The sequence below is a fragment of the Plutella xylostella genome, chromosome 5 (assembly GCF_932276165.1).
Source record: "Plutella xylostella chromosome 5, ilPluXylo3.1, whole genome shotgun sequence".
NCBI lineage: Eukaryota > Metazoa > Arthropoda > Insecta > Lepidoptera > Plutellidae > Plutella > Plutella xylostella.
In genome coordinates, this window is record NC_063985.1 from 9,113,538 (window position 1) to 9,133,208 (window position 19,671).

Sequence of the window (19,671 nt, forward strand, 5' to 3'; positions counted from 1 at the left end):
GATCATCAGAGTATCGCATCCCCATCGCATCTCTTTTGGAAAGGCACCCTAAAGGTAAGCGTCTAATTTTCGGTATCGTGCGCAACGGACTCATCGCATTCAGTAAGTATTCTTTGTATGTAGAAACTCACACAAGTGCGTCCACTTCATCGGCATTGCCGACGCCGTTTCTCCATACATTTATGAAAATACGTTTGGTCCAATTGGTACGATACCGATAGTTGGACGCTTACCTCTAAGTCCCATTGAGCCATATAGGGTTTCGTAATCGTCGATGAGACGATGTCCCGACCTCGGAGGTCGAATGGCAATTGGACCGCGGCACGGGGCGCGGGAGACAGGTAATCGGCCTCCTTGATTGCCACCCCAATTGGAACCGATACCATGGAAATTAAATCGTCTACATGCCAGACGTACAGCTACACTTGCAAAGTAGCTTTTGGCACGATGAGTTAAGGTTAATGTTGTAGAGACGTTTTCGATATTTGAATAGAATTTTGGTGGTTTCGAAAAGATCAATGGCAATTAATTTCAAGACAGGATTTTGATACGACTAGAATATATAATATTATACTGATAAAAACATTGTCCCGCCGGTCGCTGGAGTATTTAATCATTTATGTAAGTACTTATTCTTTTAAAATAAGTAAGTGCAACAATATAAATTTCGCTATGCATAAACAACCTGATAAATTGAATATACGTTTCTTCAATAATTTTGCATTGAATTAGTCCTCTAGAGTCTAGATAATATAAAAGACAATGAAACCTGATAAATGTATGTAATAAAGAGGAGTATGAAATATTGCAAAACTACATTGAAGATTATACCTACCTCTAAGCTAACGTAAAAGTTTAATGAAATTTCCATTTTGCTTTACCCGTATTTTAATCCGTAGATGATTGCAATGGAAAAATATTATATGAGAGGGATAATACTTTATAACTAAGCAGGTAGGTACATCAGCCTTTTCCCTTCTATTTACAGTACGAAATTATTTTATAGCCTGTCCCCAAACAGTATTACCTAATTGGGTAATAATTTAGTAAGATGTCTTTGATAAATATTGATTATCAAAACCACATTTTTTACGTTTTTTTTTCTACGGTTTTATTATCACTCCACAGACTTTATGTCCGTGCCTTTTTGAGAGATCAATATATTGTGAGAGTTTGGTTGTGTTTTGTATTTTGTACGTAATTAGAACTTTGACTTTTATTAATAGATTTTAGTCCGCTAATTTGTTTCATTATCTCAAACCCTCTCAAACATATTCCCAAAGCAAAAACACACAGGTTTTGCAATAATACAATTAAAAGTTATCTAAAAGGTTCTTACTAGGACCAGGTACATTTACAGAGGCTAAATTAATTTAGGATCACAGGTGGCAAAGATACGGACGTGTTTGTACAGGGTGTATTTAATTTCATGAATATAGTGTAACAAACCGTTTATTGGGTTAGTTCAGATCTACTTCCAAAGTACCTATAAGTAATTTAACAGTAATTTGCTATCCCTAAGATGCAAATTACTTATTTAATTCCCAGATTGAGTTTGTCTTCCGAGTGAGTTGCTCTTTAGAGCCAGTCCACAACAATTTAATAGTAATTTTTTTTTAATAATAATGACAGAGTCCGACAATGCTAACTTTGCAACTGAAACAAGCAACAATTATTCCTAGTATCTACATTTCTACCGCTCACGTGTTAGGTATTTACTCATCTTCAGTAATTTAGTCATATCAGTTTTAAAAGGCTCTTATACATATTTTACCCGCTGCAAAGTTGTCAAGCGTTGTCGGACTCCACATTATAAGCGCCAGCGCGCGGTGTGGACTTAACTTTAACCCAGTGACAAGTTGAGCGAAGTTTAGTTAGTATAGTGCAACTTTAGCGGGTATAGTGCAAGTTGCCGCCTGGATGGCCTTAGTCACCGAGCTTCCGTTCAGGAACCTGTATGTAAATACGCTGGCAGCTAGTGTACTGGAAACTGCTGTGAGCAACATTCAGAACAAACTAAAACCAACTGCTAATGAGAACAAGTGAAGTAGGCGACCTGAAATGTCGACTTGTTGAATAATAATATACAGGATTATGCTAAAGTGTTATAGATAGTACTTATAGTCCAAAGACAGATTATTAATTAGTACAAACGTTTATTAAAAGAGCCACCCCTTATGGCTTACTATATCCCAAGACGACTTAAGGAGTCTACACACCAAACCCGCCGACACAGCCCGGCGGCTTGGTGTCGGCGACCCAAACCCGCCAACCCGCCAACATGTGTCATGGGGCTGTGTCGGTGAGTGTCGGCGGCAAGAAATCAGTACAACTTTTTTAGTACTTGCACGCGCGGGTACGAGTCGCCGACATGATTCTTGAAACAAAGTCGCCGACACCAAGCCGCCGGGCTGTGTCGGCGGGTCGGCGGGTTTGGTGTGTAGAGTCCTTTACAGTTACAAAAAATGGGGTCTGCAACTTAGATGCGAAAGAAAGTTAAACACCCATAAAACGCTTACCTAACCCATTTCTATTTCTATTTCCACCCGTAGTTTTAAGTTAAGAAAATATTTGAAATAATAATAATATTATACTTACTCCAAAAGGAAATATCTAAGCTTCATTCAACCCGCTCTTGAAAGACTTTCATAAATACTAAATATTATTATATGAAAACCAATAACGGTATTGAGCAAAGTGCCAAAACGCGGTAAGCTTATTGAAAATGTATGAGAATTCTGGCTCATGTCACTATTCAGACCGCGGACACATCATAATATTATAAACCTATATCAATCAATGAATTTGTTACAATTCAATATTCTTATTGATATCTGAGATGATGTTGTCACATATTTCACCCAAAATCATCCTGTATGTCTTTACACCATATGTTACGTTACTTTATTGTATATTATGTATAGTTATTACATAATAGTAAGGATGTAATTAGGTTCAAATTCATTACATAAGCTTAAATAAAAGTAAATAATTTATTTTTGTTTCCAATGGGTAAAGTTAACGACTGATAAGTAGATGGTACCTAAGAAAGCTATATTTAATCTGTGTATGTATAATTATATTAGTAAAACTACAAATAAATCATAATTTCTCAAATAAAATCGGCGCTCATACAGCCATAGGTACACGAGATTGAACATAAATTAATATTAACAGCGAAATTCTACAATTTTAATAAATGAAATTCAGTTAAATTTCAGTATGATTGATGAACTGGGTAATTGGATATCATGAATTAGCAGACAGGAGGTATAATTTATATTAAATCGTTTTTTAATTTAATAACGTTCGTTTAAAAAATAATCTTGTAAAAATAACGTAGTATGCTACGGTAGGTATTTATTGGTTAAAACGAGTTAACGTGTACAAATGTGCGCATTGGTTTGGTTGGGTTTTAGGCATGTATCAATATACCCAAATAAGAATAAAATAGCTACCGACCCCGGCCCTACATAACCCAATTTCCCCAATAGTAAAATACAAGCGGCCCGCCCCGATTCATGTGCTAATGTCAATATTGATATTACATACCTACCCTGGAACTGCGCAAAGAAAAAATACAAGAAACAGTTAAATGTTAATTTATATTATAATCTTGAATAAATGATTGATTTTTCTCAATGAAGAAACAGTTGGTTTTATTTTTCAATATGTACAGTCAGCAAAAATATATCTGTGCCACCATGTGAACAAGTAAACTATCTCTATAGGTTATTATTTTTCATGACATTCACCTTTCAGTGTATAAATTAATTAAAATCTTTGTGTATCAAATCGCCAATGAGGCATTAATATATCTCTTCTACTGACTGTAACTAATCGAAATGAATGTGCTATTCTGAAGTAGGTCCCTTTTATTGGTTGTAGTTGTAACAACTGAATACCTTTAGGTAGACTTTCAATATTTATGTTTTTGGTTACGATATAAGGTAATAATAACGTTTTTGAAGAAAAGTTTTGCCAGCGAATTTCCAAAAACGAGAAAAAATATTAAGTTCTGTCACCCACCCATTAACATACTCGTATCCTTTTAATAATATCCTGAATATAATTGTAGTGTCCTTCGTTAAGAACACACGAGATACAGCACCGCAACAGTTAGGTATCGGCTCCGCACACACGCAATACGTCCGTCGCTGGTGGAGGCAAGCAGGGCAGAGAGCCCCCGCTGCCCCACCAGCTTACCACTCACCTGAGCGTGTGCCCGAGACGACAGAGTGCATAGGTGTATGCGTGCATGTCATAGATACACGCACACACCCATACACTACATCCCTTCCTTGTTTTAATTTATTTAATTTATAATTAACTTCGTCGTCGAATATCCAAATAAAACTTTTTAATTGCATCTCAAAATCATCATTTAATTTTAATGTATCTATTAACTTCAAGCTTCCAACTTCATAAATATAATTATTATGTATGAAACTTCCTTCGCTTCCTTCACTTCCTTCGCTTCCTTCACTTCCTTCGCTTCCTTCGCTTCCCTCACTTCCTCTACTTCCCTCACTTCCTCCACTTCCTTCGCTTTCTTCACTTCATTTGCTTCCTTCGCTTCCATTTTATCATAGTTTATATTTTTCAATCACTTGCCTTCCTTTATTACTACGAAGGCACCTTAACTCGACTTCTCTAGTGATGCTTCTACCTTGTCATTACCAATATTTAATTATAATTATTATTTGAGCTTCAATGATTGACTAATAAGATTGAATTAATTGATTTTTCTTTTTCCTCCTTGTGACTAATCACCTAAATTTTAATCATCATACTCATCCATCTACCTCTCTATCTCTCTTTTTTTATTTTAATCTTCATAATCCTGGTTTTCTACGCTAGGTTCACCTTCAGTGCCTGTTTCGCGACCTGCATCTTGCAAAACTTACCAATTGCCTTCGACTCTTTTTAAATGTATCACGTTACGTCTGAGTTGATGACCGGTCTCATCATTTTGTATTTCAACATCTCCACCAACACGATTAGTAACCGTGTGTGATGTGGCTTCAAAATTGGAACTTAGTTTATTTGTTTTGTTCATATTTCTTACATAGACTTTATCGCCTGGACTTAGGTCACTGTCATGTGCTCTTCTTTTTCTGTCTGCATATTCTTTGCCCTTATCTTTCTGTTCTTTATCTTTATCTCTTATGTCCATGTCCTCTACTCTATGATGAACATCTTCTATCATAGGAATTTTGTCCCTGAATTTTCTTCGGAAGAACATTTCTGCCGGTGCTTGCCCTGTAACGCTATGTGGAGTACTATTGTACATACTGAGGTAATCCAGCAGTGCTTCCTTCCAGTTTTTGTTTCCTTCGGCTTGACATATCCTTAGTCTTTTTAGTATGTCTCTGTTCTGCCTTTCAACTTCACCATTTTGCTGAGGCATGTACGGGACAGAATGTAGCAATTTGATGTTGTTCCCTTTGCAGAAAGAGTTGAACTCTTCACTGACGAATTGTCTGCCATTATCTGAGGTCATTGAAACGGGGCAACCTAGGCGGCTGAAGATCTCTTTGAGTAGTCTGATCATCTCTTTGCTACTAATATCCCGACAGATTTTTATTTCTTTATAGCGTGAGTAATAGTCGATGACTACCAATAGGTGATCCCCAGAAGGTAGAGGGCCTAGTAAATCTATGGCAATATCTACCCAAGGATGACTTGGTAACTCCCTTCTTTTAAGAGGGTTAGGTGGGTTTGGTGCAGATACAAGTGTGCACCCTCTGCAGCATTTGACCATCTTCTCTGCATCTTTATCGTACCTAGGCCACCACACTTTGGTTCTAAGTCTGAGCTTCATAGCCACAATTCCCGGATGGCCTTCGTGAGCAGCAGTCAGTACACGTTCCCGCAATTGTTTGGGAATTACCATTTTGGTACCTCGAAGAAGTATGTCCCCACAAAAGCAAAGTTCATTTTCAAATATTCTGTAGTTTCTCACTGTTTCATCCCAATCGTTATTGAAAATTCCTTTTCTTACCTTCTGTATCTCTTCGTCAAGTCTTGAGTATTCTTCGATTTCGCTAAGTGAAACCGCTACCGGTCTTAGTTCTTCTACTATTCTTTGCACATAGTCACTATCATTTGATGTCTTATGTACTTTGCAGAGCCGTGATAGCGGATCAGCTATATTGTTCTTTCCCGGACGGTAAACCACCCTGTATTTGTACGATTGCAGTCTTAATATCCAACGTTCGATCCTTGCACATGGTTTTGACTTGGGTCCAAATATGACCTCCAAGGGTTTGTGGTCGGTGATCAGATCAAACGTTTTTCCATACAGAAACATGTGGAAATGTTCGACCGCCCATACTAACGCCAGAGCTTCTTTTTCTGTTTGACAATATCTCCTTTCGCAATCCGTTAGAGTTTTGTTTCCATAGGCAATAATGCGCGGGCCATCTTTGTTAAGTTGTACAAGCACCGCGCCTAAACCAACAGGGCTAGCATCTGCAAATACTAGAGTCTTATCCGTAACGCTGTAATATCCCAGGTTAGGTATGTCACCAAGCGCAGCTTTTAAAGTATTAAAAGCTGTTTGCTGACTGTGTCCCCATAACTCGCTAATATTTGTATTTCTTCCCGATTTTTGCCGCAACAGTTCTTTTAACGGTTCTGTTGTTGTAGCGAGATTTGGAATCCACTTCCCAACATAGTTGATGAGTCCAAGAAAACTCTGTAATTCGGATATTGTTTCCGGAGCTCTAAACTCTTTGATTGTATCCAGATATTTATCCAGAGGTCGAACACCTTGTTCAGTAAGCTCATGACCTAAAAAGTGAACTTTATCCGTATTAAAGATACACTTTTCTTTTCGCAGCGCAACATTGTTCTTGTCTAAAGCATCCATCACTTTTTTCAGTGTCTGATCATGTTGATCTCGTCTCGTGTCTCTCCATAGATTAAAATATCATCTATGAAATTTATCACTCCTTCGCACTCTATTAGTACTCGTTCCAGCGTTTTTTGGAATATTTCAGGTGCACAAGTGATACCAATCATTAGCCTCTTGTAACGGTAAAAGCCCTTGCTCGAAATGAATGTGGTTATATGTCTCGAATTTGGGTGTATTTCAACCTGATGGAATGCGTCTTGTATGTCCAGTTCGCTAAATACTTTCGCCTTATGTACCTTTGGTAATAAACAGTCAATTGTAGGGAGAGGATGATTTTCCCGCAATATCGCTGAATTTGCGCGTCGCATATCTACACAAAGGCGAATATCTCCACTCTCTTTTAGTATTGGGACAATAGGAGATATCCAACTCGAAGGCCCATTGACTTTCTCTATAATATCTTTTTTAAGAAGTTCCTCTATCTTTGCATTCACTTTCTCTTCTAGGGGAATAGGGATTCTTCTATGAGGCTGTGCAATCGGAGTCACTTGCTTATCTATTGGAATTTGCACCAGCACATCTTTAAATTTTGGGAAACTCTGCTCTCCTATTTGGTTGACTTGTAGTCCAATTTTCAGCACCCCTAATTCAATGGCTGTTTGCTTTCCTAAAAGATCGCGGGTTCCTCCATCTACCACGTAGAAGATGGTGTTCTTGCTTTTGTTTGCTTTTTCAATTTCAGACCGAAAAGACCCCAATAACTTCAGTGGAGTCTTACTCCCATATGCTAAAAAAGTCTTTTCGGGCCTTGGTATCTGGTCTGTAACCTTTACTTTCTTTTTCTTCAATTCTGTCCATGTCTTATCCGTAATTAAGTTGTGTTTGCATCCAGAATCAATCAACATGTTTACTTCTGCTCCGCCTACTTTACAGGTAACTACTGCATCATCGTCAATGTTAAACACGTAATCGACAGTGTCATCCCCCGAATGTTTTCCTTCGTATTCTTCTATATTTCTTACTTCTTTATCTGATCTTTTAAATTTCTTTGCATCTTGCCTGCTTTTATCTTGTTTTGTCTTTTCCTCGAATTTCCTCTTCAATGGGTTGGTTTTACAATGTGCCTTAAAGTGCCCCATCTTCCCGCATTGCAGACATTTCTTTCCTTTTGCCGGGCATCTGTCATCGTAGGCAAGGTGACTCCAGCTACCACATCTGAAACATTCTTTCTTCTTCTGCGTCTCATTTTCTGTCTTTCTTGTTTCAATAGCATTAACTGCTTGAGTTGTGTGGTTATGTCCCTTGCGATCGAATCCTTCGAGTTGCCGATGTATTGCTTCCAACGCGTTAGCTTCTGACACTATGTCATTCAGGGTGATCTTGTCACCAGATCGGAGTATCTTCTTCCGTAAGTCTTCTGAATAACATTTTTCTATGATCTGGTCGATTAGATGGTCTTCTACATCAGTAAATTGACATTTGCTAGCTTGCTGTCTTAATCTTACTAGATATTTTTCAAATTTCTCATCTTCTTTTTGCTTTATCTGTCGAAAGATGTGTCTTTCAAAACGTTTGCTTTGTTTAGGAGCAAAATAAGCATCTAATATAGCAATTGCAGACGTGAACACGTCTCCTTCTTTACTTGCGCCGTCTTCGGTTCCAGGTATATTGAAGAATATCTCCTGAAGCTCGGGTCCTCCAAAGTGTAACAAGCTTGCACGTTTCTGAGCAGCTGTGTCTATTTTGGCGGCTTCCAAGTAAATATTCAGGCTCCGTTTCCAGCGCTCCCATCGTATACCTACTAGGGCATGCAATACCGCAATACCGGTATCCGTAATACCGGGATCCCGGACTAAATTCCCGCTTTTTTCAAAACCGGTATTGAAAGTTAATACCGGTATTGAAGTAATACCGGAATCGGACTTTTTTTGGGCTATAAATAAAACTATTAAGATTTAGTTAGCCTTGTTTTCCTATATACTGTGAAAGCGCACTTGTTCCCAATCGTTTAATGCAGTTTTCGGCTGCTAGAAATCTACTGTTGACCATGCGTAAACCGATACCGGATGTAAAAAAATAATTTATTCTAAAATTTAAACTCTAAAACTGAATTCTCAAAAAATCTACAACAAAATACAGAATATGATTGCATTTTCTTGTTTTATTTTGACGTATACGACCTTTAAACACAGTATATGCCATTTATTACAAGGAAGTCTAAAACCGGTATTAATACCGGGATCCCGGTATTGAGTTGTAATACCGGAACTCAATACCGGTATTCAAAATTGTTCCGGTATTGCATGCCCTAATACCTACTGATCCAGTTTCGCCGTCACATTCGAATTTCTCTAACGTGAGGTTTGCCATTGGTCAACCTGTAGATGAATAGAGAATTTATGATAGTGATGTAAGTATCTGTTGTAATAGTTGATCCACACTATATTGCACACTGCAGTTAGTTTCATATTATTATGTACCTACACGGAAACATGTTATATAGAACATGTTTCTACCCGTCAGTTTGTAGGAGTAATTTCATTATCTTATTATATATTTTGTACACGTTTATATTAGGTATATTATAAATATTATATTATAGTCTTGGTTCTATTAGCTTCACTATGTAAATACATAATTGTTTTTAATAAAAAATAATAATAATCTACTGTCTTTTCTTTATAGACTAAGATACACTATTTATGCAGGTACCCCTATGATAAGTTCCTATCGTGGACACATTAAATTATACTATACCTACTCTTCCCCAAAATAACCTATGTTTATTAACGACGAATTTTAACGATGAAACATGAAAATAGTTAATGTGTATGTATATGTACTTTTATAAGCATGTTTAATAGTAACACACATTTTCTGAAACTACTTAAGTACACAATTGTTTACGTATTAGTACCCAATAAATAAATACTTAATGTTTATTTATTTTTTTGTACTTATTATATTACAATGATCTCTGATAAAACTGAAATAAATAACCTTATCTTCTATGGAACAGTCACAGTGCACTTTGTTTATCTATCATGTTTTCAACCATTTGGGTAGGTAATTAGGTGAGTATATTGAAAATACCTTGTGCCCAGCCATTACAATAAGATACCTATTTGCTATATGGTAATATGGACCGCTGAGTCATTAACTAATGCAGCCCGCCAATACCTTTGTTTTTTTTTTTTTTTTCAAAATATGTACGAATTAATGTACTCACAGTTTGTTGTTTGTCCTCGTCGCCAAAATGTAGTGTCCTTCGTTAAGAACACACGAGATACAGCACCGCAACATTTAGGTATCGGCTCCGCACACACGCAATACGTCCGTCGCTGGTGGAGGCAAGCAGGGCAGAGAGCCCCCGCTGCCCCACCAGCTTACCACTCACCTGAGCGTGTGCCCGAGACGACAGAGTGCATAGGTGTATGCGTGCATGTCATAGATACACGCACACACCCATACACTACAATAATCAACGAGGCAAGAATTAATTTATACGTATATGTACGTCATGAATATTTATTAAATTCCATATGTTTCGTTATCCACATAAAATATGGTCCAATCTCTACACATAAATAAGTAAAATGTGCATTCGTAATTTTGATGAAAAGGGAAGCTCTTAGTTAGTGAAATTTCAAAAGTATCTATCGTATCCCACAAGCATTATTTCGGTGAAGCAACCTTGTCGTGGATCTGTGCTTTTGAGGAACCGCGCTATCGGAGAACAATAATTAGTAAACGGATCGGAGCTCTACAAAGACCAGTTATAAAACCCATTTAAAGGAATACATCGACTTAGCAATCACCTGTATATATTTTTTCTACGTAATATCTTTGGTTGGCAAAAACGCGTGTTTATCCTACCACGTGTATCCCAAAACCATCTGTCTATCCCTTGTCTCAGTAGAACCATAGAACGCAACATACGTAACAATTATCCTTAGTATAGTAAATTTATGTATTTTGAGATCTATGTAAAAATAACAAATGAACAATAAATGTAAAATAAAACATAAATTTCTTTCTAGAGATACTTGGGTGCGAATGAACATCGTATTTTTGTTTTCAAACATTGATACTTATACAATTCATAATAAAAGATACCCAAGCATACAAACAAAAGCCGGGCATTTTACTATCCGTTAGAGGTGCAGTCATGTGTGAGATCATAGGACTCATTCTTCTTTTTGTTTCCATACTTTATATATAACATAACATAAGGAAAAATAACTTATATTTTCACATTGCATCTCCGTCACAGCCATTTGCCGTCGCGTTCTTAATATTCGTTAGATAACTAACTGGATTAATGTACTTCTAACCCTAAGAATGTATGTGTTATAGTTATATATATACCTATGTATATATGTAGGTATTACTTTACTTACAGACCTGAAACTAAGGCTTTTGGCTAAAGCAAACAATTTCGCCATTTATCATTCCTTACACCCACAACCTTCACGCAGTTCAAAGATAGAGTAACAAAGATTTGTAATTTAAATAAAATAGCCCTTTAGCTAAATGAACTTTAGCTCCGGCGTCACAAAGGGGAATTAAGCGGCTTGTTAATGTTCAGCGTTGCTTACAACTTTCATTTCTGCCGGTAAAAGCTTACCTATATACACTTAAGTACACCTTTTGTGTACAAAATATAGAGACAAACTCGTACGAATGTAAAACGTACAACGGGATAAAGAGAAAACGTCAAAGGCTTACAATTCTGCGTAAGATTTTCAAATATTAACAGTAATTCTACAATGCTAATACGTGATCATAGTTAATGTATTGTGTAATTTGCGACACAGTGCTAATGGAGTTGAAAGTTTTTCGGTTATGTATTGTAATTGATACGATTTTACAGTGTGAGGCGTAGTCCACAGAAACATACTAAATAATATATTTATTTATTTATTATAAAAACAATAATGCTTAACAGCTATGGCCAACACGCGATTATTGCTAGGTAGTACAACAATTATGTATTTACAAAATAGAATTTAGCATTCAACAAATACAATTAAAATTAAACAAAAAGAATCATAAAATACAACATTAAAAAAAAACAGAATTAAAAATCTATATAAATTGAGATCATTTTAAACAATAAATAACATATGTATTAGGAACTAAGTACAACTTTACATAGCCTAATGAGAGCAGGTATATTATCAAACATTAGTACCTACTACAAAACCTAGCATAAAGGTATTTCTATCTACACAAGTGGTATAGTAAGCCGAAAGGGCCGACTCAACACGCCATTATAAACAACTTATGTTTCTCTACGACTCTTAGAAATGCGTAAAACTTGCCATAATAAAAATAAAACGTTGGCAACGAGTTTTCCATGGAGATTTTTTTTTACATTTTTTTCCAAGAGTATTCAAAAGACTTGTAGATTCCCTGCTATTGTACCACCCGACAACTTAATAAGCGTCACTCGCCTGTCAAAAATCTGTCAGATCCATATGAGTTACAGTGCGACAAATCTGTTATCTGTTCCGGTGAGAGCGAACTAAATTGATCCATATCTCATTACTTACTAATGAATTGTATATTGTAAAAGGTGAGATTGATTTATTAACACCGCAACAGCGAATTAACAATACGAGAAAACTTAAAATCTTATAGAAATAAGAAATATTAGACATTTATGTGAGCTGTCACCGGAACAGATAAGTTTGTGGCACTGTACGTCAGACAAGCGAGCGACGCTGCTTAAGGATTGTTAATTGCTAATGTTCGGTGGTGGCAGCCCCAGAATTACTCCCTTTCGGCTTTCCCTTTTTTCACACCCTGTAGACTTGGCTAGTATTTTTCTCGGAGGGATGTGTGAAGGGAAGATGAATCGGGAGGCATCTCCCGCTGACATGTCAGATGGCTACGAGTAAGTCGTACTCGTACCTACTCTTGTACTCACATGTAATGGGTTCACTAAGGTTTTTTCCTTATTATAACGCCGGTTTATTTGCTTGATGAGGTTTGGTGTAAGTTGTTTTAGTTGCTACTTAGTATTTAACTAAATAATATATTTTATGAAAAAAAAAAATTACATAGTTAGCGTTATTCTATTCTATTCTATTCTCTGTGGGGGTGTAAGTACCTGCACCTGGCTCTCTCGAATGGAACCTTTGTGCATATCCCCAAGGTCTAAACTGCCTTCCTAAGCTTGGACCATTTTTCCCACCACGCTGGTCCACTGCGGGTTGGTGGGTTCACATATCTAGATGTGCTAGATCTAGATATGCAGGTTTCCTCACGATGTTTTCCTTCACCGTAAGAGCGATGGTATACATTGTACTTAAGTTAAAAGAACTAATTGGTACATGTCAGCTCCGGGATCGAACCCGCATCTCTGGCGTGAGAAGCGGGCGCTTACCCGACTGAGCTACCACCGCTCCGACTGAGCTACCACCGCTCATATAGTTAGCATTAATAATATGATAAAGTTTTAAAAGGTGAAACTAACTAACTTTCGATCAGATTAATGACAAATTCCAAACTTTCCTATACCTACCTATTTTTTTTCGTATCGTATAAAAATTCGCTGGTGAACTCCTCAAAGTCAAAGTGAAAAAATGTTTAACTATTTATTCAGACACACTTATCTAACTAATCAAAATGTATTATGTAAAGGAAATAACTGAATCACTCTCGCTACTTTCGCCGCAAAACCATATCCTTTCATAAAAAGGTTTGCATAAAAATACGGTTTAGTTTACCATGTGACCCGTGGAATCCCGAATAAAAAGGTATTTTAATTAAGGCTTTACATCCTAAACCAACATTGTGGGCTTTTGAGTTATTTTTCTACTATATTTTTCGTAAGTAGGCAAGCAGCAGAACTGTATAAGTACACTCGCTATGAATGAAAAAGTTTCTTGACAGAAGCATTCTTGATTTTATTGTATTTGGATTCGATTTAATTAAGGCTGCCAAAAAAGGTTCGCAGAATGATCTATATATTTATAATACTCATTCAATTATCTTTAAAACACAAAATCATAATTATAATACTCAGATAGACTAGCATGCGTAATAATAATTAACAAATCCTGTAATGATCGTTTACGCACCAGCAAGCAAAGTTTAGCTATATTAAATGTGAACAAAACAAAATACAAATGGTTGCGTATTTTAACACAAATTGCTGTACTTTGGGATTTAAGTTACTCTCATTAGGTGTAGAAGGAGGCACCTATTAGTACGTCCCATATAATCTCTAGCCTGAAAAGATATATGACAGTAAATTATTCTCTTTGAAAAAAACATAATATGATTCATCTAGCTTCTAGTGCTAAGAGCCTTCAGTGTGTTCCTTTAGCGGTATTAGGTATAATTATTTGATCAAGGGACGATTAGTTGTGGCCCTATACAATTATAATTACATATTAAAATATTTATATAAGAGTCGTAAGTCCTATGAGTGTGATTTTTTTTCTCAATTTCGCAAAATCATGTCAATTGATTTAACTATCTTATCTATACAAAAAAACAACAATTCACGTATTTATATAATATATGTGTAAACAATCTTTGTATGGGAAAGCAATTCATTTCGTAAATTTTGAGCTCATAACTTATTTGGACACACGCTAGGGTGACCATAATTCGGTTATAATTCCCGGTCGGTGGTAGCATTTACCGCACCATCTCACTCTGTCTCGAGAAGTGCGGTCAGGCCAAACCTTCCTCAGACGCAGCCGGGTAATACAATAGAAATAATCTAGGCATATGTGCCTAATGCTAACTCAATTACACTTACTAATTTGGGACAATCTGCTTAAGGACTACTTAAAGAGAGCTCTATGATATTAGCCGATTTCCAGTATTGCATTACATATTAATGTTCTTACTGTTTCTCTACGTGGACGTTTTTCAACTTTTCTCATGAGAAATCTGGCGATGGTAAACGTAATTTCTAAGAGTCGTAGTAAGTAGTAAGAGTTTTCCAATAAGTAGGTGCCTAATACCTATTATTATGTACCTACGTACCTACTTATGTACCCACATAGCTGTCAATCTACTCCGAGCTCCTGTCTTATCTCTTTTGCGCAAGAAGGTCAGATTGATATCTCTAGAGACGTTTGAACACGCTTTTTAGACTACAAGTACTAACCTACTTTATTATCACCGTCTCTAGTACCCTTGTCCGACTTGCTTAAATCTTACTTTAATAGTAATTAAAGAAACCCGACCTAATAAACTTCAAACGCAAATTAAATTACAAAAGCTATGTCGCTGTCGAAGTTAAAAGTGACTTTGAGTGCTGTACCTGTTGTGTTGCCTTTCAAATCCCGATCGTCAAAATGAGTAAAAAAAATATTTTGACAAAATCCAGTCCAATTAGCTTTACGGCTGATAACAAAATTAACAGTGAAACAAACATTTAAAATCAATGCTGGCTGGCACATAAAATCGTTGGTGTGAGTCCGATGTCCGTTGCGCAAAAAATAATTAAATTGGTGCCTTTCACTCGTACTTTCAGATACCGGTTAATTTATTTGGCATTATGCGTATCAGCTCCGACAGCCGTGATCGTCTAGTGGTTAGGACCCTACGTTGTGGCCGTAGTAACCCAGGTTCGAATCCTGGTCACGGCAGTGCACTCACTGTCACGGCGGAGCATATCTTTTGTAATTTTATAACTGGCTCCTTAGCTAAATTATACAACAAATTGTCCCATAAATATCAGATACATTTCCCTAATTATCGCATTCGCCCACGTAAAAAGCCATTACTATTACAGAAAGAAAATGCTTATCTTCATTTTATCCTGGCCGGATGCCAAGAGTGCCAAAGTTGCCAAATGTAAAGTATCCATTTCTGACAAATGTTCCTCAGTATTTACTTATTAAATTACAAGCGGAAATACTTTGGCTTCAAGCTTTGAGCGGTGGTAGCTCAGTAAGGTAACGCTCTTTTTTATTGTCTAAATAATATTAGTTTAACAAGGAATGGATGTTTGATTTAAGTGTAGTAATATCGCTTATAGGGTGAAGGAAAACATCGTGATAAAATTTGCACAGTGCACCTCTATATAGATGTGCGCAGTGCGAACCCCCCAAAAAAACATTGAGGTGCGGATATGTTTCCTGCACAAAGGTTCCATTCGAGTAAACCAGGTACACGTAAACACACCGATAAAATAATAGATAGAATAAGATATTATTTTTGGTGTATATTCCATTATTCAGTGAGCTTATGTAGCATGTTAGGCTGTTGCATAACGCTTTTCCGTTTTACTATTTTCCTAAACTGTTCTCGGCTTTTTCCTTCCATCTAACGGCAGATAAGATAGGTTAGGTAGGTACCTATATGTAACGTGAGATGAACGGAAAATATCCACTTTATTCGCCTCACGTGCTCCTTACGACAACACTGGTTTCTGTATCTGTTCTACACGTGCTTTATTGTGTCTCGGGGGCTATTCTCTAAGCATTGCCTGTGCTTAACAACAGGGTTCCTGTATAACGCAGGCACCTGTTCGTTACTGGATACGTACGTAAGTACTTGTTACGTATGTTGGATTATTTACGAACTTCTTTAAAACTGAGGATTTAAGAATAGCTCAACTGAAGGGAAGAATATGATGGAAATCTAGTCTAGTACAGTGGATGTTAAAAATAGCTAAGGTTTATATAATTAGATAATTCGTTACCTAAAATAAATTAAGGTATTCTCTCAGAATAACATAAATCATGAAACATAATAAAACAGAAATTTACTTGGGTTTGTTAATTATCTGTTATTTAACCATGTTCTCCGAATTCATCAGTTAAAGTAAATTTACCTGGAACGAGTAACCCACCGTGGTTGAATGGATTTACTGCCAGGTATACATTTGAATGATAGATAGATAATTCTTTATTGCACACAAACACAGAAATTACTATAAGTAGAATATGCACAAAATAGACGGTACAAATGGCGGCCTTATTACTAAGAGTAATTTCTTCCAAACTACCTCAGAGGAGAGGAATTATACAAAAGAAAATGAATGTGATAGAAACATAGGTACCTATTAATATAATGTAGCAATCATACTTTCAGAATATATTCACCTACCGCAGTTTGGTATTTTTCTCATTTACTTGATTCCGTGAAACCCTATTAAGTACTTACAACACCGCTTTAACAAGATCCCATATCATTGCACACTTCAGCTAACAGAGTGCGCAAGCTACTAAGCGCAAATCAGCAACAATAAAACGGGACTCGTTACATTAAAACCCACGATATTTAATACCAACTAGACGGAGTGTCAGTGCAAAATAAACGTCTCGTCAAACAACAACCCACTTCTAGCACTGAGCTCTTATTTTGAATTGGTGCGGTTAGAAGATTTATGATTTTACTGGCTGTTCCCGCGCGCTTCGCTTCGCCTTAAAAAGTTTTCCCGTGGGAATTCCGGGATAAAAAGTAGCCTATATTCTTTCCCAGGGTCTAGACCGTATGTAATACCAAATTTCATTCAAATCACTTTAGTAGTTTTGGCGTGAAAGAGTAACAGACAGACAGACACAGTTACTTTCGCATTAATAATATTAGTTAGGATTAATTGATACAATATGTGTAATGACATGTGTCATTAGATTGAACTTAAAACAGTTTGAATGTAAACAAACTGCAGACAAAATCTGTCTGCTTTGTTTTTGTATGTGACAGACCATCTTGTTCGTATATCGTTAATCTAAGCTACCGCTACAACCGCTGTGATTTTATGACGAAGGCTGTCAGTCCCCGGAGAGGCTGTCTTCACCCAACTGCGAACACACAAAGGGAGCAGCACACGTACTAATTTTACGGTACAGTCTGCATCGATCTGTTTTGCCGACGCTAAAAAGGAGCACACGAGTAATACTGTTGAACGTAGTGGTGTGTTATGTGCGATGTTTTGATAAAGTTTAAATTTTTGTCGGACCGGGGATGGCTCAGTGGTTATTATATCGCAGATCAAGATGTCATACGATTTGCGGACTTATCGGAAGTGTAATTTTTTTCGCGATTGACATACTGATGCAAAGTTGACTACTGGACTCTAGGAACGCGTATTTGCCATCGTGTAACCTAAAGACTTGATTTAACATTCATACATATGCTCACGACTGTAATCCCCGGAGGGGTAGTCAGAGGTGAGTCACCCGCTTTTCGCTGTACATTTTGTACTCACGTGATAGGTTGCGAGTATAAGTTATCAAATATGTAAAATTTAGGGTTTCACAAAGTTATAAAATTATCGAAACACTGTGCAGCGCTAGTCTGTAGTAGTTTATGTTCACAGGGATGTTTTCGACTAGTCCCGGCGGACGCTGCCAAATAGTTGCCGGAACTCGGTCGTTGGGTTGTAGTGGATGTCAGATTCGTTCGGGAATGTATATTCCTAACCTAGCCTGCGAGTTTGACCGTGTTTTTTTATGATAAGGGAAAACTTCTGAAAGCTACTAATGTGAGTAAAAATTGCATAAAACCAGTACTTATTAATGTTGTATGTAAGATAAAAAAATAATAATTCCTAATTTTTTTACCGTATGAGAGGGTGGTGTAGTGGCTGGGCCAGGGCAGGTGAAGTCCTCTATGTTTATTCACGAGGCATAATGGTTTGGTAACTATCATACGTGACTGAAAAGCGGACGGCTAGCTTGGTGTACCTATGACGTTGGAACCATAATATGCGTTTGCCCTACCCAAAGTTGTAACATTCAACCAAAATAGACCATTTAGATAGTAGAGCTACATACATGTAGAAGAGCCCTCAAATTAAAATGTGCAGGCCTTACGGCACACTACGCCGCAGAGAGCATGCGAGATGAGGAGTGGAGGGTGGAGAATACTCCGCTTCCTCATTTCCCGCTCAGCTGGGTGCTACGCTACCAGGGGGAATCGTTATTTAGACAACTACTTACCGTCTTTTTTGCTCCAGGAGTGTTATAAGCTTGGCGTGTCGTGCTTTGGGTTTGTATTTGGCATTGAACGTACATTGAAGTAGTAATGCTGTGATCTTGATCGCACGGATGCCTCTCGTCCCCTCCCGAGATAAATCTACACAGGATTCAATAAGGAACGAAGTTTGAAGTTTCAATTTCAAACGGTCACCATTTATTGCAGTAAATTCTGAGCTAAGCTATTCTAAAGCTAAGAAATATGAACGTAATATAATGAATGGTATTCAATAGCGTCCATGATTACCATTCACAATAACAAGCACTCTGAAAAAGAAGTAGAATATTTCTTTTTCAGAGTGCTTGTCAGCGCCTGTATTATCCGATTAACGTGAAAGTAATTCTCTTTTTTATGAATAAAGTACTTTTTGTTCTTTATCTGTTGTAGGAACAGGTATTTTCATTTTCGAGGCGAGTATGTCGAAAGATGAGCTATGTTTTCAATAAAAGAGATAGTGATATAATTATTTATGCACCACAAGTTCATATTTCTACTTGAAAACCGAACTCGAAGCGTCTAAGTCTAAGCAAACCTTACGTACGTGTTCGAAGCAACAATGACAAGGTTATAATTTAGTAGGTGATGTGCGAAATTACTCCCCATTGTTACATTTCTACACACCCTAGCTACCTTTATGTATATATGTTAGATGCAGCATGAATAGCCACTTTTCTCCCACATAACATAAGGCATGTAAAGCCCTATGTAATCTTAGCGGGAAGACATGGTGACGGAAGGTGACATCCGGTGAAATATACCTGTACAATCTTGTATACGGGGTGTTTAAAAAGGGTATTGTGCGACTTAGATTAGTGATTAAAAATAGAATTAGTAGATGACTAAGGGGATCGCTGTAT

The 19,671-nt window shown here is 37.0% G+C and overlaps 2 protein-coding genes and 1 non-coding gene across 3 annotated transcripts in view; 1 reads left to right on the top strand and 2 right to left on the bottom strand.

Annotated features, from left to right (window-relative positions):
• The window catches only part of LOC119692379 (galanin receptor type 3), a 39,902-nt gene that overhangs the window by 9,702 nt on the left and 10,529 nt on the right, over window positions 1–19,671 (bottom strand). The window lies entirely within an intron of this gene.
• LOC125488596 (uncharacterized protein K02A2.6-like) lies at window positions 6,747–9,430 on the bottom strand. Its single transcript, XM_048633397.1, has 2 exons — window positions 9,175–9,430; window positions 6,747–8,657 (listed from the first exon to the last, which is right to left on the bottom strand). Exons 1-2 carry the CDS (start codon window positions 9,227–9,229, stop codon window positions 6,883–6,885), a joined length of 1,830 nt encoding a protein of 609 aa, XP_048489354.1. The 5' UTR covers window positions 9,230–9,430; the 3' UTR covers window positions 6,747–6,882.
• Trnah-gug lies at window positions 15,403–15,474 on the top strand. Its single transcript has one exon. It is a non-coding gene; the product is annotated as a tRNA-His (tRNA).